The 27,562-nt window shown below is 31.4% G+C and overlaps 3 protein-coding genes across 9 annotated transcripts; 2 read left to right on the top strand and 1 right to left on the bottom strand.

The window, feature by feature from the left end:
- Positions 1-7: 7 nt before the first annotated feature.
- Ts (Thymidylate synthase) lies at positions 8-27,457 on the bottom strand. 5 transcript variants are annotated; one of them, XM_085201102.1, is made up of 8 exons: positions 27,268-27,457; positions 25,724-25,880; positions 2,131-2,313; positions 1,585-1,686; positions 1,219-1,476; positions 1,019-1,139; positions 707-932; positions 8-430 (listed from the first exon to the last, which is right to left on the bottom strand). In XM_085201102.1, the coding sequence occupies exons 3-8, from the start codon at positions 2,306-2,308 to the stop codon at positions 221-223; spliced, it is 1,095 nt and encodes a 364-aa protein (XP_085057228.1). In that variant the 5' UTR covers positions 2,309-2,313; positions 25,724-25,880; positions 27,268-27,457; the 3' UTR covers positions 8-220. The 5 variants fall into 5 exon arrangements, with proteins under 5 accessions (XP_085057228.1, XP_085057230.1, XP_085057231.1 ...); XM_085201104.1 differs by lacking the exons at positions 25,724-25,880; positions 27,268-27,457 and adding an exon at positions 4,571-4,690; XM_085201105.1 differs by lacking the exons at positions 25,724-25,880; positions 27,268-27,457 and adding an exon at positions 4,260-4,277.
- Positions 3,510-15,301, top strand: LOC146529871 (uncharacterized). 3 transcript variants are annotated; one of them, XM_085201095.1, is made up of 11 exons: positions 3,510-3,564; positions 3,648-3,793; positions 4,315-4,435; positions 5,948-6,136; positions 7,716-7,864; positions 8,312-8,484; positions 9,237-9,370; positions 9,730-9,904; positions 10,817-10,924; positions 13,929-14,061; positions 14,393-15,301. In XM_085201095.1, the coding sequence occupies exons 2-11, from the start codon at positions 3,654-3,656 to the stop codon at positions 14,703-14,705; spliced, it is 1,635 nt and encodes a 544-aa protein (XP_085057221.1). In that variant the 5' UTR covers positions 3,510-3,564; positions 3,648-3,653; the 3' UTR covers positions 14,706-15,301. The 3 variants fall into 3 exon arrangements, with proteins under 3 accessions (XP_085057221.1, XP_085057223.1, XP_085057222.1); XM_085201097.1 differs by having other exon boundaries at positions 13,944-14,061; positions 14,393-15,299; XM_085201096.1 differs by lacking the exon at positions 3,510-3,564 and having other exon boundaries at positions 3,606-3,793.
- On the top strand, positions 16,561-25,344 carry LOC146529870 (epoxide hydrolase 4-like). The gene is made up of 6 exons (XM_085201107.1): positions 16,561-16,834; positions 22,017-22,141; positions 22,462-22,574; positions 23,377-23,545; positions 24,403-24,551; positions 24,935-25,344. The coding sequence occupies exons 1-6, from the start codon at positions 16,634-16,636 to the stop codon at positions 25,198-25,200; spliced, it is 1,023 nt and encodes a 340-aa protein (XP_085057233.1). The 5' UTR covers positions 16,561-16,633; the 3' UTR covers positions 25,201-25,344.
- Positions 27,458-27,562: the final 105 nt, after the last annotated feature.

Raw genomic sequence — 27,562 nt, 5'->3', positions numbered from 1 at the left:
TTCTGCCTGTTTTAACATTCATTTTATTGTGCTTATATAATTATAATACTACAAATACCATTTTATAAATCAAATACAAAAAAATAATTATACTTAAGGCACATAAATACAAGACTATAAAAGCTTAAAAAAGGTTTTTGTTATAACTCAATTAAGTAGATATACATTTAAAAAAATAAAAGAAAAAAGTCTGTAAAAAGTTTCTTTAAAAGAAACTGAGTTAAACTGCCATTTCCATATCAATTTTCGGATAAGGATTGTAGTTTTTAATAATAAAATCTTCATATTTGAAATCATCAATAGAATTAATTTTTCTTGTAAACTCCAGTGTAGGAAAAGACTTTGGCACTCTTTTTAATTGTTCCTTTAAAGGTTCTATATGATTGAGATATACATGCGTGTCACCTGTCGTGTGAACAAATTCTCCAGGCTGAAAATAAAATGTATATTTTTAAAAAGGATATGGGTTAATTTTTATATTATATTTTCATTTTACGATGTTTATCCATACTGTGTTACGTGTGACATAGTTACAAATAGATACCAATAATGAACACACTACTATAAAAATATTACTAAAGTTTAAACTAAACTACTTTGAACTTGGCCGCCATTACCTAGGACTTGATTTTAGAATGAGGAAATTTCTGATACCACAAAAATATTTTGTTAGAGTAATAAATAATAAAAAAAAAAATTAACTCACTTCTAAATCAGTTATATGAGCAATCATATGTGTCAATAGAGCATAACTAGCTATGTTGAAAGGAATACCAAGACCCATATCTGCGCTTCTTTGGTACATCATACAAGAAAGTTTTCCACTAGATACATGAAACTGTACTAAACAGTGACATGGAGGAAGTGCCATTTTGCTTAAATCTGAGGGATTCCATGCGCATACCAACATCCTTCTGTCACTTGGATTGTTTCTAAAACAAAATGAATAAAATAAATATATTATAATTTTTTCCCACTAATTTATAAGGTATATAAAACACTAAAAATATATATATACTTGATAGTATTTATTATGTTTTGTATTTGATCAATTCCTTGTCCTGCATAATCAGTTTTCGCATCAACATATTTAGCTCCACTATGTCTCCATTGAAAGCCATAAACAGGTCCAAGATCACCTAAAAATCAAATTTTAACATAAATTAATTAACCCTGCATTATAATTTAAGCAATAGTTAATTAAAAACAATACTTTACCTTCCTCCCTTTCAGTAAATCCTAAATTATCGAGAAACGTCCTAGAACCGTTTGCATCCCAAATATGAACTTTTTTATCTGATAAAACTTTACTGTTTGTAGATCCTGAGAGCATCCATAAAAGCTCTTCTATTACGCCTCGCACAAATACTCGCTTTGTAGTTAATAATGGTAAGACATTATTGCATAAAGAATATCTTTGCATGGCTCCAAAAATGGACAAGGTTCCAACACCAGTCCTATCCATGCGTTTATCACCTGCGAATGTTTAAATTATATGTATATTTGATACCAATTTAACTTATAACATAGGGAGTACTAATTACTAATCTTATTCTTAATAAAAAAAATAAGGTAAATAGTTACCTGTCTTGATTATTTTTTCTATTAAATTTAAATATTGATATTCTTCGTGATGGTGCATTAATCCATTTTGCGTCATATTGTACTTACGCTTAGAATTATTAGCTATAAAAAGAGTTATTAAATTCTTTCTTATTAAATAAACTTTAAAAATACTAATACTATTAGTAATTTCACACAGACCACAGTAAAAAAAATATTGTCAAAAGTCCAAAAGCGCGCGAAAGTTGAGACGTCAAAATGATAGCTCTCGTTGTTTGCTCTTTAGTTTATAGGCGTGTCAGTGTAGCACAATTTTTTTGCCAATTTCTTCGCCAGGTAGATAGAAGAAAGCGCGATGTAGATTAGTTAGTAAAAAATATAGACAAAATAAAACTTAGAGATAGTTAGTCTCCATGTAAAGAGCATTTATCATGTTTAAAATTACTCCAGGGCAAAAAACCATGAGGTGAAAAAGCTTGGTATCTTTTAGGGACGAGCTACACCAGAATTTCATAAGCGATTCACTACTGGGCTAAAATGTATTAATTAAGCAAAAAAAAACTTTACCTTTTTCCTTTTCAGTAAATCCCACATTTTTTGCATTCCAAATATGCATTTTCTTATCTGATAAAATTTTGCAATTGGTAGATCTTGAGAGCATCCATAATTGCTCTTTACTCTTTGCAGGTAATAATGGTAAGATTTTATTGGACAATCTTGTCATGGCTCCAAAAAGAGACATCATGGTGTCTAGAAACATTAAATATTAAATTGCCTAAAAGTGACTATCAATAGTTAATCGATTTAAATGGAACTATAAAACGCCTAACGAGTTCTAATGTTAGAAAAAACGGGCAAGAATGCGTAAAAGTCCCATGAATAATCGGATTTAGTGTCATACCTACATATATACAAACTGGCTTAGAGTAGACACTCTTAAGAGTGTAGTATAGTAGTTCTATAACATTATAAAAACTTTTGTTCTTACACTAATTAATCTTATATTATATCTTTTACTTAAGGCAGATTTTACGCATTTTATTGTAACTTAACAATAAGTTCGCGGACTAATAAAGATGCTTAAAATACATTGAAAAAAAAAAATAGAAAATGATCCATTCAAATCTGAGAAATTTATCATCTATATTTATCATCAAATATCAACCGCTGTTAGTTGATTTTACACAATATTAAAATAAAAGTTTAAGTTAAAGTTTAGTTAAGGTAAAGACATGTGTAACTAGCTTTCGCTCCATGTGTTTAATGCCAATCTGGTTACATAATATTATAAACTTAAAAAGAAATTTAAATTTCATAAATAGTCAGAATGAAAAAATTAAATTAATTTATCACACTGCTTAATAAACTCTTAAGCTATTTTTCAGATGCTTTTAATATATTCCAATATAATTTTAATAAAATTTAAAAGTTTAAGCATAAACATGCTTTCTCAATTAGAGTCACCCTCTATCTGGTAAATATAATATCCATAGAAAATAACAGCAAAAATTATGGACACAGTCACACAACGCTGTTCTTTATGATATACCTAACCGTATAACATAGTAACAATTCATTAATTTCATTCGTATTTACTAACAGTTAATTATTAATGCAAACAGCACATCAGACGAGAATGAAAATTATTAAGATGCAATGTCCAGTGTTAAAAATTGTTAAGCATTTTTAAAGATTTTATTAATCTAATAAAAATTTATTTTTAATTTTTTTTTTCTGGCCCTACTTTTAGTAATCACTCAACAAATGCAAAGCTCAACTCAAGCCTCGTGAACTCTACCTACATTGTACCTGTATTATTTATCATTGACAATATCCATAGCAACTACGGACTTGTTACTTACAAATGACAAAAATGTAATTTTTACTAGTAGCTTTCAGATAAAAAACGAAAACAAAATCTCTCTTATACTTATTTATATAAGTATATATTTTTTAAAGAGCTTACTCACATAATTGAATTTACAGACAATAAATATAAAGGTATATACTTAATTAAAGTATTAATTCTTAAATTGAAAAACGTCTGTTTAAGGAAATCTATAATTAATATTTTTTGTAGATAGTATAAAATGCCTACACTAGAAGCACCAGTGGTGGAGCTGGGTTCTGCTCCTCGGACCCCAAGTGTGATATTATCACCGTCTCCTTCGGAAGTTTCTAGTGCTAGTTCCCCAGAACCACAAAATGTACGCGCTACACCTCTATTCAGGTGCGTGTCTCTACGTATATTTTTTTTTTAAATAACGTTTATAAATATTAATTAACCAGTAGATTAGCAGGTGTGAGTGAAAGTTATCATTCACTTCATTAAGAAACAAAAAGAACGTGCTCAGGCAGTTTGAGTACCTAACATAAGAGGATAAGTGGTAAAAAATAAAATATAAAAAACCAGACTTGTAAATGAGGCTGTTGAGGCACAGCGGCACAAGGGTGTGACTGTAACGCGACGATTGTGGGTTCGATCCCCGCTCGAGGAAGTGAAATATTTATTTATGGTTATATTTCCATTTCTTCGCTCTGGTGTCGTCGGAGCTAGTTGTAATAATAAGAAACCACTTTTGTATTACAACATTTGCGAACCCCATAAACAATATTCTCAATCATATTCTCAGACGTTTCCCCACAAACAATATTCTTGATTTTACACATATGAATATACTTTAAAAATCACTTACACAATTTGCTTTAATTATATACTAGAAAAAAAATACAATAATGTTGGATTTTAAGGGTACTAGCTATGCCTCCCCCGGAACCACAACAACCACCCGGTCAAGATGAATTAGAACGCAGACTGCCAGGTTATAGACGTATTGTTATACCTCGCGAACTAACACTCATAGAACTGTTGGTAAGATGTTACATTATTATAAATAAAAAAAAGATTTATATTATGGTATGTTTAAATTTCCATATTTTCCCAATACCTAACCGCACTAGGACTTGGGATTAAATAACACACTAAGGAAATTAGAGAAAATTATACCTGTTATCTGTGAATATTATTATATATCGATTTTAATATTGGTTTTATATAAAAAATATGTAACTATATCTTTCAAACGTGTTCAATAAATTATAATGAATTAAATATAATGAATTAGAACTAAGTAAATGAATTAACTTAATAAGAACTTTCCAGTCACATTAATCGTCATTCACGATAGGGTTAATTACATTGATCTTTAATGATTATCTTACTATAATTATGTATAGTGGAATATTTTATTTAAATATTAAATAGAATTATAAAGTCTATTTTATTAATATTAAGTTTAGTTTAATTGATTTTATAAAGTTTAATTATGTAGAGGTATTATATTGATTTTTTCCAAAAAAAAAAAAAGTTTTATAACTTATCTATCCATAGGAAATAGTTCATAGGTAACAAGTAATTTTAAATAAATTTCCTCGTTTATTGTAATAAATAATATTTAAAATGTCTATTATTATGAAAAAAAAATATAAAAAAATATCAAAGATGCCGCTCACAGATCTGCTATAGTATAAAAAAACTGTCAACAAACTACTACTTAAGATTCTTAGCTACTTTAGAGAGTTTAATCAGGTGTGGTCACCTACTAGTTTATTTTTTTTGTGTTGGATATTTAACAAACACTTTTAATCGAAAGCATTTATCGAGAAAATCTAAATAACATTTACTTAATTAACGTTAATCGATATGGCACACGACACATGAAGTACCTACATAGTTATTCCCTCTCGACCACGCAAGCTAAGCCGCCGGAAAAACCTATTTTTAATATACTAATAACCCACTCGCGGCTTCGCCCGCTTTAACTACATAATTAATAATTTACTAATCTACATAAGTTTGTTTTCTAATAATTATGTTATTTTAAAAACAATATTTTATAAAGTAATGATTCGGCGAAATTCAATAAAACAATTATTTATATAAATTTTGTGAATCAACATTTTTAAAAATGGTATCACTTTTTTTGGTTCTTCTTATTTACACTAATCTAAATAAACAAGCAGACAAAAAATTTGGTTCTTTTACTTTATTAAATGCCACCAATTTTTTTTTTATATTATATCTTCCAAGTACAGATGTACCTAGATATAAAAAGCGTTTACTAAAATGAATGAAAGCAGCTTACTTTATTCTTAGCTAGGGAAGCAGAAGAAATCTCCAGAATTTGAGACATTACTCCAACGTTTTATCTAATTAGAGAAGGGAAATGCATCCGCCAAACGTGAAATATTAAAATTATAGAATAGTATTCAATTCGTCGAAAAGTGAGGAGCGGAGTGTCTCAACACTATGTTTCCTCTACCTACCCTACTGTGTGTAAAACAGCGTGAAATTGATTTGATTTATATTTTATTTTTTCTTTAGAAACAGTCAAGTGGTGTGACCACGGATGATGAGGTGTTGACAATACGAGAAGCGAAGTTACGAGTGGTGGCGGAACGGGTTGGGCTTCGACGGCTGCATGTCCTCGCACCGCGCTTGCGAACGCTGGTCTTAGATGGAAGTGCCATTTCATCGCTGCGAGATCTGGGAATTGGATTGATACATTTAAAAGTATAAACTTATAGTTTACCTAGATATATATAGCACCTACGTCCTATAAATAACTCCTATGCAAAATTTCAGATTCCTAGCACTTGTAGTTTCTGAGATTTCGTGATGTTCCTAGCACTTGATGTTCCTTTCGATTTTATATATATATATATATATATATATATATATGTAATATATATGTATATATATATATAAAATCGAAAGGAACATCAAGTGCTAGGAACATCACGAAATCTCAGAAACTACAAGTGCTAGGAATCTGAAATTTTGCATAGAAGTTATTTATAGGACGTAGGTGCTCGCTAAGACGGGAATTTGCAATATTCGACTTCTAAGGGGTTGTGTTTGGGGTTGAAAGTTTGTATGAAACTTCGTTTACTACAAATGCTAGGAGTCTCAAATTTTGATATTAATAACGTATTTCACGCAGGCGAAGCCGCGGGCGGGCCGCTATATATATATATATAAACAACAACTAAAAAACTAAGTTTTGTTTCGAAGTGACGTTTTCTTTTTATGATATGTCCGATATTTTTCTACAATTGTACATAATGCGACCCCGAAGTATGCTTATACTAGCTTTATAATTTATTTACTAATCTGAATGGCTTTCATGTTCTAATGACATTATGAACTCATTGAAATAAAAGAAACATTAAATGTTAAGGGAAGCTTACCAAAACACAATAGTGAAAACTGCATTTAAATAAGTTGAGCTATTTTTGAAATAATTGTGCACATATTAGGTACATTGACGGAACTCCAATAATAATTATTATTCCATATATCTTCCATGCACAGACATCAATCAGTTATATTTTTATTTTAAGTATAGATATGTAGTTCTTACTTCCGCAATTTGAGTAAGAGCAATTAATTTACTGCATTCATACATTGTACCGTGTACTATATCTATATGTTATTTAATCTTTATCTTTTATCATTTAATAAAAGATAAAGATGTAAATGTATACATTAGACATGTTATTATACTTGTCTTATCATGAAAATACTTAAAGTAGTTAAGTACAACAAAGTAAACAGAATAATTATAGAAAGAAGTCGCAGGTACCTATATATTATTGAAGAATTCATATATAATTTTTTAATTAATGAATGAAATTTGAATGGAATATTGACCTATTATGTATAAAATAGCTATGTGGTATATATTTAATAAGTTACAAAATGGCGTTTCTACATACAATACGCAATGCATTGTTGTCTACGCTAATGAACTCTCTTGTTTTATATTATTCAAGTCACGGTAGAGATATAATATATATATGATTCTTTCATTATAATGTCAAATAAAATGTACGTTCATTATTGTTTTGAAACTTTCCGTTTCCCTAATAAAAACATGGCATAATAAGTAAGTATAATCTATATATCTGCATGATGCATTATTATTATTGTAATAGTTAAGTCGTAGGTAGTCGAAGTCAAAATAATTGAATATTTAATTAGCGAATATTCATTATTTTTAATTAGGTGATATTAGAGAAATAAATCTTTTCTATTTATATAAAAAGAAATGAAACTTATCTATTATTTTTACGTAATGATTCATTTGTAGAGTCTCAGCGTGAAGCGATGCGGTCTAACGTCTCTGGACGGCATATGGGGTTTGGGTGCGCTGAGGGAGCTGCACGCTGCGGGAAATCGACTTCGCGACCTGCATCCTTTGGCAGCTTTACAGAAACTACAAACACTTAATCTGGCTGGGTAAATTATAACTTAATTTTCACATACACTTTAAGTATATTTCTTCAGCAATTTTGTCATTCCATCTAATTTCTAGTGATTATATCGCTAGCTACTAAGTACATATTATTTTATTGCTATTAATTTAAATTCAATGAGGCCGTCGTAGCACAGGGGCACAAGAGTGTGACTGTAACGCGACTGTTATGGGTTCGATCCACATTCGGGGAAATTAATTATTATTTAATAATATTTTCATTTCTTCGCTCTGGTGTCGAGTCAAAGCGCGGCGTTGGATTCCGCCACTCAACACGCAATGCCTCCAGAATTCGGCGGAAAATGTTGAACGGAGTGTCTTAACACTAGGTTCGCTCTGCCTACCTTGCTCTATGCGGGATACAGGTTGTTAGCTGATATTTAGTCTAAAATTATAAGAATTAGTCTTATATATTTTTATATATTTTACAGCAATCCTATAGAACAGTCGAGTCGTATTTGGACACTAGGCGTATGTACATCGCTACGTCGCCTTACTTTGTCCGGAACTCCTGTAGCGGATACATTGAATTATAGATCATCGGTAGCATCAGCATTGCCGATGCTTGTGACCTTGGACGACAGACCGCTAAATGGTGAAGCGGGTGAATTATTTGCTTTGTTCTATTATAGTGATAAAGGTTTTAGAGTTCATAAGTTTATAATCATAATTTTTTTTAGGTTCACTCTGTATACCGCATGCATAAGAGTAGACAGAGGGAACCTAGTGTACACTCTGTTCCCCACTTTCCGCTGAATTTTAATTACGTTGCGTGTTGAGTGGCGTAACTCAACCTCCCGCTTTGCCACGATTCCATGGTCTCGATTGGGGCCTCGAACCCACAACCAGTTGTGTTTGCAACTTTGCAGTCACACACTTGTGCCTCTGCGCTACGGCTGGCCTTTATACCTAAGTATATTTACAACTTTTATAGAGGCCAGTCGTGGCGCAGAAACACAGGCACAAGGTATCTATCTTTTGCCGCAATTAATATAAATATACTTGATATATATGCATTAGGTATGCATACACCTATAAAGGTAAAGGTAAAAAATAGATAGCCACGTGTATGTTATAATACTTGTTGGTTTTAAACATTTTTTTTTATTCATAACTTATTTTTAGCATGTGAATAAAAAATCTTCATTAGGACTTAATATATTTCTGTAAAGTACAGAAATTATATAAATCTATGAAGGTTGCTTTTTATAACGTCTTAAAGCAATTAAAATATACTTACCTATTTAATTACATGTTTAATTTTTTTATAACAAAAATAAATAATAGTTAGATACTTATATAAGACTATAAATATTTAAAGGATTAAAAATAAAAGTTAAATGCACTCTTTTATAGATGAATGGATTGACGAAATTCCATCAGATGGGGACAGTGATAGTAGCAATATTGAAAGTAATGTGCCATCCTTATCAGTGAATGATAATAGCGAACAAGAGGAACCTCAGCCTGAAAGTTCTAAAATGTTTGAGGTATTAAAAGAATAATTATACAAGTTGAAAAAAGTTGAGGCTGTGGTGGCGCAGGGACACAAGCGTGCGACTGTAAACGCGGTGGTTGTCGTTCCGATTATCACTTGGGGTATTGAAATATTAAATATTTTCATTTCCTGGTTCTGGTAACGAGGCAAAGGGTGGCGTTGAGTTCTACCACTCAACAGTCAAAAAGTGGGAGCGGAAGTGTCTTTGCACTGGGTTCCCTTGATGCCTTGCTATGTGCAGGATTCAACGTAAAACAATAAAAAAAGATAGTTCTAGAAGAAAAAGAAGAAGAAATCCACTATTCTATTTTTTTCATATATATAATATACAAAAAAATACATGTATTTCAGAAACCACCAGAAAAAATAACGTTAAAGAGTAAGCGGCTATTAACCCGTCAGAGGCCGGCCACCACCGAGTGCGGAGGGACGAGGCCGCGTCACGCACTGCCTAAGAGACCGCGCACGGCGGTGGAGAGGTCCCTCGACGCACCCACCAGATTGCAAATTATGAATACGCTTTTAGGTTTTAACTTTACGATATATCAAATGCTGTTTTAGATCACTCGAGAATCTTATGATTGTTGCACATTTGTTCTATGACTAGAACGCTTGAACTACATAATTATTAATTTACTAGCGGACGCGCGCAGCTTCGCTAGCTTATTTAGGGGTGAATTCTAATAAACCACGAAACATGTGTTCAATGAAATATTTTCTTTAAATTTCAAATTTTATAAAAATCGGTGGCGATTTAAATATTTTTCCATACAAACTTTCAACCCCTTATTTGCACCCTTAGGGGGTGAATTCTAGAAAACGATGAAACACGTGTTCAATTAAATGCTTTTAAAAATCTAAATTTCAAATTTTACAAAAATCGGTGCCGATTTAAGTTTTTTTCCATACAAACTTTCAACCCCTATTTCTCCCCTTTAGAGTTAAAATTTTTCAAAATCCCTTCTTAGTGGATGTCCAGATTACGAAAGTAAACATCTGTCCAAATTTCACGTTTCTACCATGAGCGGTTAAGGCTGTGCGTGCGTCTTACCTCAGTCAGTGAGGACAAGTCCTTTTATATATATATAGATTATTGTAGGTATAACTTTTTTTATTTATAAACTGATTGATATGAAACAAATGTTAAGGGAAGCTTACAATAAAAAAAAATCAGAAATTAAAGTCGTTCATATAAATATATATAATTTTTATATTAAATCATATGTTTAAAAGATAAAAATTATATAAAATATTTATATTTTAGAAATAAAACATTTTATTATCTCTACTTTATTAGTTTTCTCTTATGCTTATTGCAATTTTTCATATAAAAATATCTAATTACCTTTAGATACAATATACCTATACATATTATATTTATTACTTTATTTATTATAATGTTAATTTTATATTTATTTTTAATTAATCCCTCTCAAAGATGACGAGTGGCGTTGTAGTGGAAGTAAATTGACTTCTCAAGGTGCGGTCTGCGGAAACATAGCGAGAGCTTTAAGAAAGTCGACGAAAGAAACTCTTAGGAATTCATGTGAGTATTTAATGGAGAAAACTATGTATGTCATGTTAATAAATAATTATTGTTTTATCAATGGGTGTGCTATAAGATCGCACTCGTTAATCTTCAAATAAGTTTACAACTTATTGTTTTTAAATACATGTTTCTTAAAATAGTTTTCAGAAATAAATTAATTTCGATAGACATTTTTAGTAAATCTAAACAAAACGCGGCGTTGGGTTGGATGGATGGATTAACATGGATAATCATGGATATGAAGAGAAAGGAGTATCTTTACACTATGTTCTCTCTGTCTATCCCGATATTATCTGAATAATTTGTAAAACAGAAGAAAATACGATTTAAATGTAACGTAATATAATAAAAATGGCGTATATACTCGTATGTTCCCTGAGTTGGTATTGGTAAATGTCAAGGATAACAATAGATTGGATCACACGGCTCATTGGTTGTTTTAAACACTGGCCTATTTAATTAATGCAAAAACTTATTATCGTAGCCGCAATTTTATTTTTTCTTATGTAATAATAAATAATTCTAAACACCTAGCTCGAGCATCTAGCTCGAGTGACCTTCACTTTTTTTTGCATTTATATGGATATGCTGTACAATATCGCCTGGTTGTTATACCCCATCTTTTTCGGTCAGCTCAAGACGGGACATTGTAGGGTGGCTTTCGTTTTATTTTAGAGGTGTGTTTTCGTTTTTTTTTAGGTAATATTTACACTTAAATTATCATACTTCTAAAATTTGACAACTGGCCTACTGCGATAATAGCGGAGAAACTTGTTTCGACCGACCATATTTACAATTTACGTGTCATTCGAAAAGAGCCATCAGTATGATGATATCCGTAATTATTGCAAATCTAAAATATGCCATTATACGTATATATATTATATACTTCCAAAGTACTTATTTGAATGTATTCAAAACTTAATTTTATATCTGATATCCATTTTATTATCTCTATTATTGACGAAACCCTCACACCTTTCTGTCATTATTCTTAAACTTAAAAACGAGTTATGTCAAATATAAAAAATAGGGTTTCGAGAACAACGGTTGATTTCACAAATTAACACATTTTCTCTAAAGTGTTCATGTGGAATGTATCACATACCATACCTACAGGCTACATTATTTTAATTTAAATTACTAGCCAATATAAAAAATCTATAAAAAAATATTTAGATAGTATCATATATTTCACTTTCCCTTTATTATTTTTGTTGTTTTTCTTATCTGCCCAATCAATAAAAAATACTCTTCTTTGTCGAAGTCTCAATGGCAGTAGTCCACATTTTTTTTATGCTTTTCGAACACATCGGAGATAAGTGATTAATGTAATTTTATCTGATAAAATAAACATTCGTCGAATTCCAATGATTATCTAAGCAGTTTTGTCGCCTATTTCAACAGACAACATAATACTATTAGTATAGGTATTATAGCATACCGTCACCGGTTGACCTCAAGATTTCTCTTTTTAGATACAAACGTACATGAAAATATCATTGTTGGCCCTAGCGACGTTGTAATCACAAACTCTCTCTTCTAATATTAGTGACATTCAAAAGATGACTTTAAGAAGACTTTGAGAAGACTTTTATTGTATAAAGTTTAATTAGAGTGTATTCAATTAATCGTATTTTAAGTTATCTTTTCTATTTTTATATGTCCTCATCGTTAATAGACAGTAGTGCCCATTTCGTATAATAAACAATGTGATACATTGTTTAAATATAAAGGCATATATGAATTAATATGAATTTTTAAAAGTGCAAATTTATGTATATTGTATTTAAATTATTGTCTTCATTAGTTACCCGCAAACACTGTAAAACATATTTATATAAAATCAACGTTTATTAAAATAATATAAATAAAAATAATTTATTAATATTTTCCAACATACGATTTATACACATGTTTACGTATATATACATTTTCTTAGATTTTATTGTTGTATAAAATAATTATCGCGGTGGATAGTCCGGATAATCGCGAATACGTATAACTGAGGGCCGGATACTCGAGTTTCTACTGTATACATATTTTGTAGCTTACTTGTTTTGTAAACATCAATTTATAACTATAATTAACTGTTAACTGAAGTTAATTAACTGAAGAAAAAAGTACAATCAGACGTAAGGTCGTTTGTAATGTGTTATAAGTTTACATCAAGCAATAAAAAACATATAAAATGAATGTCTAAATCTATGGCTAGTATGTTTTTTTCCTGTTTTTTTTAGAACAGCAAAAAAACGTACTAGCCATAGATTTTTTAAATAATTTCAAAGAATATAATTGTTGTGTTTGCCACACAGTTCGCTGAGTTCCGTTTATTCATAAGAGAGCTGAAGCTTTTTATGGCCCAAAGTCCGTGTTCTTTTATGACAACAATTCTTCTTGTTTCCAATTTTTAGGATTCCGTATTTTAAAAGTGAGAAACGGAACCCTTATGGAATGTTATTGTCCGTCTGTCAAATCATTTTTTTTAAGATCTCAATTTTCCCAATCCAGTGTTAGAATCGTATTACTTTCCAATCCAGAAATTAGTGCGAAAGCCTCAGTGGGCGAGTCCAACTCGCACTTAATCGATTTTTTTGTGTTAAAGCCAGTTATTTTAATAAAGTTTTACATATTTACCTAGTTTATCGGGGAATAGAAAAAATTAAATACGGCTATTTCCTCTTTATGGTAATTACCTAATGCGTAACGCTGAATAGTAATTTAATTAAATTTATCATACATTTTGTTACTTTATAAAAAAATTATAAATATCTTTTTTTTATTGAAATAGAGCTGTTTAATTTTATACATTGTCTTATTGCTTATTGGTATTCAATATACTCGAAGCATTTCTTTTAATTTCAGAAAAATCATATTATCTTTTATAAAATATAGTTTCTCTAGAATTCGGCGGAAAGTGGGGTACGGAGTGTCTCCTCTGCCTACCCTGGATAGTGTGCGAGATACAGCGTGAAGCTGATTTTTAAACATAGTTTATTAGGTCTCGTTGTTACAGTTGAATCAGAATTGCACATGGTAGAGAAGACAATGGACGAGGCATGTCGAGCTCTGGCGGCGGAGATACCACGCGCGCCCGACGCCGCTAATTGGGAGAATTTCAAGCGAGATACTGGGTTAGTGTCAATACACTTTTAATGATTTTGAATATTATTTGAGAGAACCACTCGTACGATACTGGTTTTTCCCTTTTAGGACAAATTATAGAAATTACGTGTTGAATGACGGAATCTGGAATTCTTTTCCCCACTTACTTTATATTTTTTCGAGACATTGCATTTTAAATAGCGTTTGACTCAACGTTTTATCTACCAAATCGGAAAAACGAAAATATTTTAAATATAATCATTATCCAGGGTGTGGATCCCACTACAACCTTCACGTCTACAGCCATTAGCTATCCCAATAGAAGGTACAATTATTGTAACATAACGGAATTTATTTCAGAATTGATATTGATATCGATTTCAATAAAAGACCGAAAGATGCAGACCCATCAGAAGTGATCGATCGTTTGGAGCGTATTGAAAAGGAAACTATGGAACGACTTAACAATGAAAATTATACTGAACCAACCGTCAGTACGTTTGCTTCAGATCCTTCGAGAATATTCTCCCGAAGTATACACGAATACGATTTGTGGAAAGAAATAGAAAATTTGAAAATAGACGATCCACCGACTAATGTAAATGATTTGTTCAAAAATATAACCCCCATTCGTAATAGATATAGAGGAAATGAGAGTGACAGCGACGGTTAATAAGTATTCTTGGTTATTATATGGTGTTATTAATGGGGTATAGTTTAATTGTTATTTTGTAATGTTTTGTCGATTCTGATCATACTCGTAGATCAGTTAGCGATATTTCATTTTTGAAAGTAAAGTAAAAAGATGATAAAAGTATTTTATATTATCAATTTGTACGTGATACGTTTTATTTATTATGGTTATTTGTTCATTATTAATTGACTACATTTATTTGAGCATATTTGAAACGGAGAACGAAGTGTCTAACACCTGGCCCACTCTAGATGAAGAAGAAGACGGAATTCAGAAGTAAAAAAAACTGAGATTTTAGATATGGAATAAATATCTTAATATATTGCTTTAAAATATAGTAGGTACATATATAGTACCGTGTTTAGTTTGATTTTCTTTACTTTTCTATGTACGTGTATATACTTATTACAAAGATAATATTATTAAGATATGTGTGTTGTACTTTTTCAAAAACATTTTAAATTGTCAAAAGTAATTTGTCAAGCAAATAATATTGTTTATTTTTAAAAGTTATTGTTAAATGAAAATTATTTAGATGAAAATATACCTATGTATTTTTTGTGGCTTTTTCATTTAAATTTTAAAGAATACTTAAATTTAGAAACCTTATAAAAATTTTGAACGCAGCGGGAATTCTATTAAATAAGTACCTGGTATTTAATAAGTATTTTTCTTTCCCAGGTTTGAAATATCTGAATATTACAAATATTACAATTTAAAGATACATGAGTCTATTATATATACACGATATCGCAGAATTTTCGCAAAAATTTTGCAACATAGCTTCGCTCGGGTCCACCTGCTGTGCACACCATGTAGCGGATCCTATTTCTTTTTTTAGCTTCAAAGCCGCGCTTTGTCTCTTTACCAGAGCAAGGAAATGAAAATGTTAAATGAACGGAAGTGTCTTAATGGAAACGGGATGTCTTAAAACTAGGTTACCAGGTTGCCTCTGCCAACCCCACTAAATGTGGCTAAAAAAATTATAAATAAAAATATATAGGTATATTATATTTTTAATTTCGTCGATATATGCATAGTTGCATATTAGTTTTGTTATTTGTTGGTTGACTGAGCAATTTTATAATTTGCATAAAACGCATGCATTTCAAATCTAAATATGCACTTCATGAATATGAAACATTATACATACATAAGCAATTTAAGTAGCACGTCATGACACCGCTGACTTTTCTATTTTTGTAAAAGTAATATAAATAGAATTTGGTATTATTATTTTTACAATGTATTTAATTTATTTAATTATTCAAATTTTTTTTTTTTTATGTCTTTATTAAATTTATAGGTCAAATTCGTAGGTACATACGATCGTCGTGACCGTCCTGAAGTTGGTTGTAGATGGCTGCCCAGATTTGTTTTTAAGATTTTTCTACTTTTGATTATTTTCTTCCCGAGTGAACATTGCGCAAAAGTTCAGAAAACTTAACTTCAGGACGGCCACGACTGTATATAGAATGAACTCGGTTGACTCATGCAACCAAAAGAACATGTAATTTCGTGGGGACGCTTAGGTACCTACTCTAGATGTTATTCTTCAAATAAAATCAGTGCAAATAACAACCCTGAGCAAATTTCACATATCAAATCTATAAGAGATATATTTTAGAAATAATGCCGTAAATGATTTGAAAATAAAATAAAGAAAATTTCTATAATGTTTCTGAGGTAGCCAGTGCTGAAAATGTGCTGAAAATCCATAAATTTATCTACTACTAAACTATGTAGGTACTACTTTTATATCACGGCTTAAATGCTCATAAAGAACCAGGAATCGTCAATTTAGCACTTATCTGAATCTTGTGACGAGCGCGTAATTATTTACTCAGTGAAGTATTCGACGTAGGTCATACCCAACGTGTGTTTTGTTCGTATAAGAATATTCCAACATGAATTTACTCGCGGTCGGTTACCGTTTCATTTTAGGTAATATTTTATCAATAATAACAGGTATCGGTGCATGCTTAAGTATAATTATAAATATATTAAAAAATCCTTTCAAAAATCCGTGGGCGAAAAAACTAAAATTGGAACCACCGGCAGCACTTTCTGACCCAAAATATGGAGTACATAAGTACATTAAAGCAAATGTAAGTTATAATTTTGATATTTTTTAATATTCCAATCTAATATTTTTCATATTTATATCTATTTTAAAAATATTAACCTGTTTAGCAACTAAGTATAAAACTTAACTTAGATATTATTATACGAGAGGTAGATACATATACCCCAAGGATAGGGTTATTTTTAAATTGTGACAGGCGCGTCGGATAATTAAAAAAACAAACACGCTTCGCTAGAGTTTGAGTTACAATTTTTTAACGCACGCATTGCTCACATATTTTTAAAGTTATATACATATATCGTTTGAAATAGTAAAAAAAAAAATTTCGTGTTATAAAACCACAATCGTAGACTATGTACTTAATATTGAATACTACGAACATCTTAACTTATTTAAATTAATATTATTTTTTACATTATTTTTGATACGAACTGTCCGAGTAAAATTTAGTTACGTAGGTAGTTAGGTACATACCTATATATAATTGAATTACCATACTGTATACGGTATATACATGGGCGTAGGAAAAGAGGGGAGCGGTTGGTCAGTGCCCATCCTAGAAATTTTACTAAGAAAAAATTTTCCCTGAAAAATTAAATAAACAACGTTCCTCCTTCCCTTATACTTCTTAATTTTAAATTCTGAAAAAAAAATGCTGTTTCCCTAATTACGAGTTTTCTATTTATTCATAAAAACATGTAGGAAAATCTGCGGACTAAGATTAGAGAACCAAAAAAAATATACTAAACGCTTTAACACGCAAATCTTATGATTTTACACCATTTCAAAGGAGTTTACAATATTAACGCACTGATTTCGTTTTAATATACCTATGCATAAATATTGCACTTACTGTAACATGAACAACCATCAGCACTAATAATGATATATTCCCCAGATCAGAAAACGTAATAAGTATTATAAGATTAGGTCACTTATCTATACATCGTTACTCATCAATAGAACAACAATAATAATTTTATATTTATGTATTTTATACAGTGGCGTAGCTAGGGGGGTGCGAGCGGGGCGGTCGCACCGGGCATCAACAGGAAAAAGGCATCAAAGTCGACGATTAGTGTGTTTTTTCTTTGTTTTTTAGACTTTATACCATTTTAAAGGGCATCAAGTCCTCTAAGCCGCACCGGGCATCAAAAGGAAAGGGGCATCAAAGTCGACGATAATTTTGTTTTTTTTAGAACTCAACGTCCACGATCACGTTTTTTTAGAAGTCAACGTCGACGATTACGTTTTTTTTTTAGAAGTCATCGTCGATGATTACCTTTTTTTTTTTTAGAACTCATCAACAGGAAAGGGGCATCAAATCCCCCGAGCCGCACCGGGCAGCAAATACCCTAGCTACGCCACTGATTTTATATTTATGTAACCAGAAATCTGTAGTATAATTCAGGTATTCTATACAATATCTCAGTAATATATAAAATACCTGGAGCATCCAGGCAATATATAACATACCTGGGGTATCCAGGCAATGTATGAGATATAAGAAAATTACTAGATATTGTATAAGGTATCTGCTGTGCCACCGGCAATTATACAATGACAATATATCTTGGTCTATATACCTATAACAGAGCTTTCAAATTTAGAAATAAGTAACATATTTGACCTGACAACTCGGTTATTGCCTACTTGGTCGCAATCGGCTTCCCATTCGGTCTTCGGTATTGTACAGAATACCTACACATAGTAGGTATAAAATAAATAACATTTCATTTTAGGTATTCTATATATTGCCGAGGGATTGTATAGAATACCGAATGGACTTTATTGCTCATAGGTGTGCTTCATTCGATGTAATGATATTTATTTTGTATTGCTAATAAGCATTACGATAGTGTCACTCAACACGCGATGCCAGAATCCGTTGGATAATGGACGAAGTGTCTTGACACTAGTATCCGGATACCCTACTGTGTGCTTAATACATCGTGACGCTGAAAAATATTTTAGAACGTGTTAAAAACGTGCTAAATTATTGAGTAATTGATTAAGAATAAAGTTTCATATCATTATAGTGATAATAATATAATATAATAAAAATAATATAATAAATACAATTCGTGCAAAAATGGGTTTATTGTCAAATATCTGTATTAATTAATAGTTAAACATTGATAATTGTATCTTGGTTTTTAGTTCCCACAGTCATAAGTAAGAATATTTTATATCTATTCACTTCTATTTTAGTGGACGCGAAGAAAGAATAATACTGAAAATAAATTCAGTAGGTATTTTTTAGTTAATTCGTCATAAATAAATAAATTTACCTATTGAGGCTGTCATGGCAAAACCTCTACTTGGAGTCTGACTGAAAACGCGACGGTTGTGGGGTCTATTCCCACTGCATTACCATTTCTTCAGTAGAGCGTGAAAATAAAAAAAGAGAATTGATTATATTATTATATATTTTACTTACATAAAAATGTACATTATAGCATATTAAGTTTGAAATATGATGTGAATTGATGACATCTAACGTAGCACTTTTTGTAAATTAAATAAATAACATCTACATAAACACGTAGGCACACGTGTAACAAGTAGTATAATTATTCTCCAGTAATCAAAATTTATTAATATCAACATTTTTTTTTCAAAAATGGGAAATGGAATATTTTAACACTAAGTTCCCTCTGCCTACCCTGATGTGTACGGAATACAGCGGGAGAGCTGATTCTTTTTCAAAATTCTCAATAAACTCCTACGCCAACTAACAAGGTAACTCACCGGAACTGTTCCAACTCCAGAAAGCGGAACGTCTTACGTATTTATTCCAGTACTATATACTCGTAATATAATAAAATGTTTTCGCAATACACACTGGCTCGACGTAATCCATACATTATCTACTATATACTTTATCACGAAATAGTCGATAATATATACTATTATCATGGTATTCCTGAAGTAACTAATGGATATAACTTTATTGACGTTTTATTATTTTGTCATTGCGTTTTGTTTCTTTCCATTTAACATGCAAATTAAATAAAATTAAACAATAAAAAAAATATTAAACGTATATAATTGACTTATTAAAGTTTATTAGATAGGTATATACTTATCGCACTTAGGTACATTTGCAAAGAGTCCGACTGTGTCTATGATTGTTGTGAGGTCGATTCTCAGTCCGGGGTAATGTTTATATTTTAGTTATGTATTATTATTTATTAATATTTTCATTTCTTCTCTCTGGTATCAAGACAAAAGGACGGCGTTGAGTTACGCCACTACATTGGCAATGCTTCGAATATTTGGCGGAAAGTGGGGAACGGAGTCTTAACAATAAGTTACTTTTGCCTATCCTGCTACATGCGGAATACAGCGTTAAGCTAAAAAAATCATAAAAAACTAAACAACCCATGAAATTATTAAGTATTTAGTATTTACACCTTTTTTTAAACTCACACTCGCACTATATTCTTTTTGCCTCTGTTCTATTCTGTTCTTTTTATTATGGCGTTCCGAGCGTGCTAGTTGAGATAAAAAAAGAGAGGTAAAAAAAGAGATAATGATCTTTTATCTTAATCTCAACAGAAACTCTTTGCCTATCCTTCAAAAGTGACATTCAGGACATTCAGGTTAGGGATTCATTCATTCAGGATATTCAGGACCTTTGACATTCAGGTTTATGCTTTATGCCATATTGGTGGCACATTGCCACATTAGTGGCATAAAGCATGAACCAGTAATAGAAAAATTTTATTACAACTAATGCTAGCATTTTTTTTAAAAGATAGTTAAAAGATAGAAATTAAAAATCGTAAAATGTAGAGCCCTTGAATTTTCTTATAGCCCTATTACTTATGGTGAATATATGTATTTTTGGTCTGACGGTACTATTTATGATTACTTGAATTATATTCCTTTCAAGTAGTCATAATGACGTTAACACTTTTTTAAGTTTCCACGACTGAATGTCCACATTTTTTTTCTAACCTTCCGTGAACTCATACTGCCCAGCGTATTTAATTATGATAATTGAAAAATGTCAAAGAACTTTTAAAAGAATAATAATTTTCGTAATCTCTAAAAACGCTACCTTCAGTACTTTATGAACGAAGATTTTCATGAGGTTTTTTAGTTTGACGCTTTGTACAACCATAGAAGCGTTAAAGAGCTAACATAGCATTAAGCAATGTCTCCGCTTTCCGCCTGAATTCAATACGCTGTACCTATTAGAACGGAGAGATGAAAGTTAATCATTCCCCCATTTAGCCCACAGCCATCGCGATTTCAGTCAAACGTTTTTTAACTTCGGCAAGATGGCTTCTACATTACATAGATAATAATTAAGTATAATTGAAGTCGTGAGTACACGCTAAAATTTCAAAGACGACATTTAGATTGACTTGAGTTTTTTACTTTATAGGAAAAAATTAAATGTAATTTTTTGCTACAAAGCCACCTTGATAGAGCTTCTTGTTTGAATTAACTTTTAAGTATGATAATTTTTTAATGTATCTCTTATATGAGTACACATTGATTTTACATGGTGGCCTTGGACTTTGTTATTGAAGTTACATCTATCACTAAAAGTTTCTATGGAATGTTTGCATATGTTCTTGGCAATCTATATAATTAGATATTCAATACAATACCTTGGCGGTATAGAATACCTAAAACGTGTAATGTATGAAATATTATTTATTTTATACTTTGCCTAGGCATTCTATACAATACTAAATAAGCAGCTAATATTATACGGTACCTATGTACAATACAAGAGCAAGGAAGGAGGGGACGTGCGGGAAGGCACACAATAAACGTGCTGCGAATTCCTTGCAATTATTTATCGCCGCTACAGATTTAGCGGATTTCAAGTGCAGGTTAGATTAGGTAAAGTTAGTTATTTTTAAGCTGAAAAATTTCAAACCTAACCTGAACCACTTAGAATCTCCTAAATCTTTAGCTCTAATATAGGAAAACAGACAGATTTATTTATTTGACACATCGCCGGAGGAACAGGAGGTACTCTATATAATCCCTAAGAATTTTATTAATTAACTTGGTAAAGTTAACATTATATTTCATACGTAGCCTGGACGCTCTAGATATTCTATACATACTCGTGGTATTGTATAGAATACCTAAACTATACAGATTGCAAATATGTAAACTTTCACAATTTTTTTTACTAAGTCGATATATTTTCAGCATTTATTTCATTTTTTTTTCAGTCAGTTAAACTGCACTACGTAGAGAGCGGTGATCCTTCAAAACCTTTAATGTTATTTGTTCATGGTTTTCCTGAATTCTGGTATTCATGGCGACATCAAATTGTTTACTTTAATAAAGACTATAGGTAAATATTTATAATATTTTTATATACATTTATATCTATTCAATATAATGTTGTATAAAATATTTTATTCCTTAGAATAACAGTGAAATTTCTGATTTTATTTAAAATAATAATTGGTGAACATCAAAATCCAAGCCACACCAATGATCTCTAGCTCTCTGATTTACAACTAAGTAGAATTATCGAGCTTGGTTACTTATATTCCGAGGGTTTTTGTTTTCTCTATTACAATAAATAAAAATTATTAAATATATGAAAAAGTAAACTGTCTACATTTGTTAGTGTATACGACATGCAACATTAATTAAAATGTTCCACAGATGTGTAGCTGTCGATATGAGGGGCTACGGTGACTCCGAAAGACCAGAGGGTGTTCAACATTATAAAATAGAATTATTGGCCGACGATATTAAAGATTTGATACATGAATTAGGTAATAATCCTAGTTACTGATTTTTGATTTTTTTTTCTATGAGAGTCTAGTCGTGTTATTTTATTTTTTTATCTCCAAGCCCTTCAGATGAAAATAAAGAAGAAGTACTTACAGGTATGAATATTTCGTGAAAAAGTGTAGTCTATCAATAAATGTCCGATGGTCCGTAGGTGCTCTTTTGAACTGCTAAGAAGTACAGTTTTAATGAGATTGTTTCAAAATTAAAGAAAAAGAAGTTATTTATGTGTTTTTAAACGTATTTGTAATAGAAAACTGCCCTTGTTAGTAGTTCAAAACAGCAATGAAAGAAATTTTTCACTTTTGATACTTTACCTAGGGACCATGGATATGTAAACTCTCCATAGTAATGTTCTCACATCTATGACATTATAAACCGCAATAATCATTTAATTGTCACATATATTAATGATTCTTATGACATTGAAAAGTACAACATGTACTTAATATATATAAAACGAATATTTTGTTCTTCATACCGAATGTAATGTAAAACGTATAAATATATTTTTTTAAGTAATTATATCTTACTTATAAGTGTTTTCTCCTTATCTATTAGGTATATCTATTTGTTTCTTGTTTTCCCTATATAGCATAGCAGGATAGGCAGTATAACCTAGTGTAACTCAAGAACTGAGCTTTAGCGTTGGCTAGTTAAGTGGTGTTATCACAGTAACAAATCGAAATAATTCCAATACACTCATTCCCCCGACTTAGAGTCGAACCGACAACCATCGAGCTTACATTCAAAAGATTTACACTATAAAATTATATTTGTTTATAGGTTACAATAAATGTATTCTGGTCGCTCACGACTGGGGCGGTCTGGTCGCCTGTAAACTACGAGATACCTACCCTGAGGTGTTAGATGCTCTTGTGTTGTTGGGAAGCACTTCTCACAGTGCTTGGTTACGTCAAATGTGGACTACATTTGAACAGTGCAAGAAATCTTTGTAAGTAACATGTTTTTTTTATCGATTTATTAAAAAAAAATTAAATCAACTTCTGTATCCAACACACAGCAGGGTAGGCAGAAGGAATTTAATGTTAGGACGCTCCGTACCCCATTTTCCGCCGAAATCCGGAGGCATTGCGTGTTGAGTGGCGGAACTCAACGCCGCGCATTACCCCGACACCAGAGCAAAAATATACATTTAAATAAATATTTTATTTCCTTGAGTGGGGATCGAACCCACAACCAGTAGCGCGTTGCGTAGTCATACTTTGTGCATCTGCGCCACGACTGACCTTATTTTCTTTATTGATTTATCTTTTTAGTTATAACCATAGTTATTATACATCAATGTATTATTATTAATTATTTTAATAAAATAGTTAAAATCTTTAACAAAAAATTGTATATCTATATATATAAAATCGAACGGTCACTCACTCATCACGAAATCTCAGAAACTACATGTGCTAGTAGGTGCTCGCTAAGACGGGAATTTGCAATATTCAACTTCTAAGGGGTTGTTTTTGGGGTCGAAAGTTTGTATGAAACTTCGTTACTGCAAATGCTAGTCTCAAATTTTGCATAGACGTCACTAGGACGTAGCCATGGAGACAGAAATTAATAATAACATAGTTCACGCGGGTGAAACCGCGAGCGGGCCGCTAGTTGTAATATATAAGTGTATTTTAATAAGTGCCAATTGTATAAGAAATAAAAGTTATTAGATTTAGTAATTTTTACATTAACTTTAAATTTAAGTTGAAAATCCCACATAAGGTGTTCTGTTAAGTTACTTACATTGTACCCGCATGTAGGTCAGTTGTTATATTTTTTAATCTTTCAATTTTGTTTCAGATATGTTTTTCTATTCCGCATTCCAAATTTACCAGAAGTTTTATTACAAATGAACAATTTAGCAGGTTTCGATAAAGCCTTTAAAAAGAAAGCGGAACATGTTACTGATGAAGACATTGAATGCTATAAATATTGGTTTGGAAAACAGAGTAGGTTGACCTTCTAAATATTCGGATATTGGATGGCGGTATCCATCATTGCACTTCATCATACTTTATCTATATATAATATCTAATAGCTCAAATTATATCGCACTTTTAGAATTATTTAAAAGGTCACTCCTTTTAAAAATAGCAAGTTTTGGGAAACGTCAAATAACGATTTGTACAATTACGTTTTTGTACAAAGACTTTTAGAAAATACAGTAAAGGCTTATGAAATTAATTGTTGATTTATTTATATATCTATATGTGCTTTTCTTTCTCAAAATCATTTTTTTTTAAATTATTTAGTTATACTATTATGTAGATACTAATATGTATATATATATATATATATATATATATATCTACAATAGATTACCTAATTTCAGCTGGCTTAACACCACCGTTGAATTATTACCGGGCAATCTTCGCCTACACGTGGCCGGAAAGTATACATGAGGAAAAAGTGCCATTTTTATTCGCGCACGGTGAAAACGAGAAATACTTGAGCAGAACTCTTTTGGATATAATGAGGCGGGAATATATGTGTATTGAAACGGTAATAATAGAAGGTTGCGGGCACTTTATGCAACAAGAAGAACCGGTAAAAGTAAACAAAGTTATCAAAGAATTTCTAGCGAAACATCATTTGTGAGTCGTAAAAAGTATCTACTTATATACTGTGCGTTAAGTTAGCATTACTTATATCTTTGTTTCTGTTTTGACTGTGTTACTAAATAAAGTGATAAGGCTGTAATTTTAAAATGTTTTGAATAAATATAATATAAATGGAATAAAATATTTATCATTTATTATTTACCGATAATTGTAACTTGGAATATTACGGCGCTGTTAAAAATCTAGGTGTCATGGTGGACAGCAGTCTCTCCTAGACTGAGCCGCAAGTTGCACTGCGGTAAGTATAGATAGGTTGAAAAGATGGAAAAAAAATTGTTGCCAATGAAAACCAAAATAACTCTAGCCTAGTTACCTAAATTTATCGCAGCAAATCCTTAAAAATTTGGCACACCTTCAAAACTTCATTATTAGGTTAATTTATGGACGGAAGAAGTTTGATAATATCAGTTAGCATCGCTCTAAGTTGGCTTCCTACTAAAGATCGTCGAACTCTTTCTTTCCTCTACTCTATCGTCTTCCATCCTGAAACTCCAGCTTACCTAAAGCAGCGCTTTTCCTTTCTTGGCTCCAACTCCAGGTTTCCACTAAATCTCCGCTGCCAAAATGATAATGTACTGGAGATACGTTTGTGCCATACCCTTTGCTACAATGAATCGTTCACTGTCCAAACAGCGAAGCTACGGAATCGGAAGCTCCCTAAAAGTATTTAAATATATAAATATAATAATAATACAGAGGCCAATCGTGGCGCAGGGGTACAAGTGTGTGACTGTTAACGCGACTGGTTGTGGGTTCGATCCCCACTCAAGGAAATGATATATTTATTTAAATTTATATTTTCATTTCATTGCATTAGTGTCGAGGCAAAGCGCGGCGTTGAGTTCCGCCTCTCAATATGCAATGCTTCCAGAATATGGCGGAAAATGAAAGGGAACGGAGTGTGGTCTCACTAGGTTCTGGAGGCAACTGATTTTTTTTTATCAATTATAGTGTAAGTACATTCTATTTTTACATGTAATTGTTATACATGCGTATATATTTTACTAGCGGCCCGCTCGCGGTTTCACCCGCGTGAACTATGTTATTATTAATTTCTGTCTCCATGACTACGTTCTAGTGACGTCTATGCAAAATTTGAGACTCATAGCATTTGTAGTAACGAAGTTTCATACAAACTTTCGACCCCAAAAACAACCCCTTAGAAATCGAGTATTGCAAATTCCCGTCTTAGCGAGCACCTACGTCCTATAAGTAACTCCTATGCAAAATATGAGATTCCTAGCACATGTAGTTTCTGAGATTTCGTGATGAGTGAGTGACCTTTCGATTTTATATATATAGATTATACAGGATGTAATGCGATCGACGGTTGAATGGTGGTCAATGAGATGTACTTAGTACCTATCCGTTTCACAACATTTATATTCAAAGATTATTGTCTGGACGACATCGGACCGCCGTCTTTTATAATTGTTTAAGCTTTTGTAAATTAAATATTAATTGTATTGTGCATCATGGTGAAAAATAAAGAGTTTTAATGTTATATTATGTTATTTACCATCTTAGCAAAAAACAGTTCAGTTCAGTTACAATTAACCACTTTTACATTCGCCTTGTATGTTACCATCTCATAAAAACAATTAACAATGTTATAGTAGTAAGTGTTTACATTATTCGTATCTATTCGTTACTGCGTCGCACGTAGTACAGTATGGTTAATTTTTTTTTAGGTATGGGTTTAAAATTGTTTACCCTATGTGCTGATCCCGTAAAAGGACCGCAGACACTTCCACCTGTATTTAATTGAGGGAAGCCGAGAGCAGGCGAAATTATTGGTCGGAGCCTACTACTACGGACCGTTGTTTGAATCACTCACTATCCGTAATATTTATCGCTTTACGTAATATTTGTCACGTATTATATTTATTTTATTATGTAGATTTTTCTGTAAAAATACGTTTTGTAATGAAATTACATTACCTATTTTACAAACAGTTTAGTGTATGACGCAGCTTGATAATAATATTATTGTTAGTTATTAAACTTCTACAATACACAAATGGAAATATGTTTTTAAAAATACCTTTTTTAGGTTAACATTTCCCATGAAGTTGTAAGACTATAAATTTTAAGGCGTTGTAGTAGCATCTCAAAAGTAAATTGTAAACATAGAATTCCAAAGCTTGCAGATTTGTATATTTTGTAAGTGAATATGACATTGACATGTGCGTTTTAGAAGCACAGAACACACTTTGTTTAGAAGGGTCGAGGCCTCGAGTGATGCTGGATACAATCCTGGATGACAAGTTGACAACTATTGTCAATAGACGTTTGAAACTTGAAAGAGAAGATCAAACAAAAGTTGTACATACTACATA

Source organism: Heliconius melpomene, chromosome 17 (assembly GCF_056956725.1).
Source record: "Heliconius melpomene rosina isolate 202511_hmr_F chromosome 17, ASM5695672v1, whole genome shotgun sequence".
Classification (NCBI taxonomy): domain Eukaryota; kingdom Metazoa; phylum Arthropoda; class Insecta; order Lepidoptera; family Nymphalidae; genus Heliconius; species Heliconius melpomene.
Note: the sequence above shows the minus strand (reverse complement) of the source record. Positions and strands in the feature narration are given on the sequence as shown.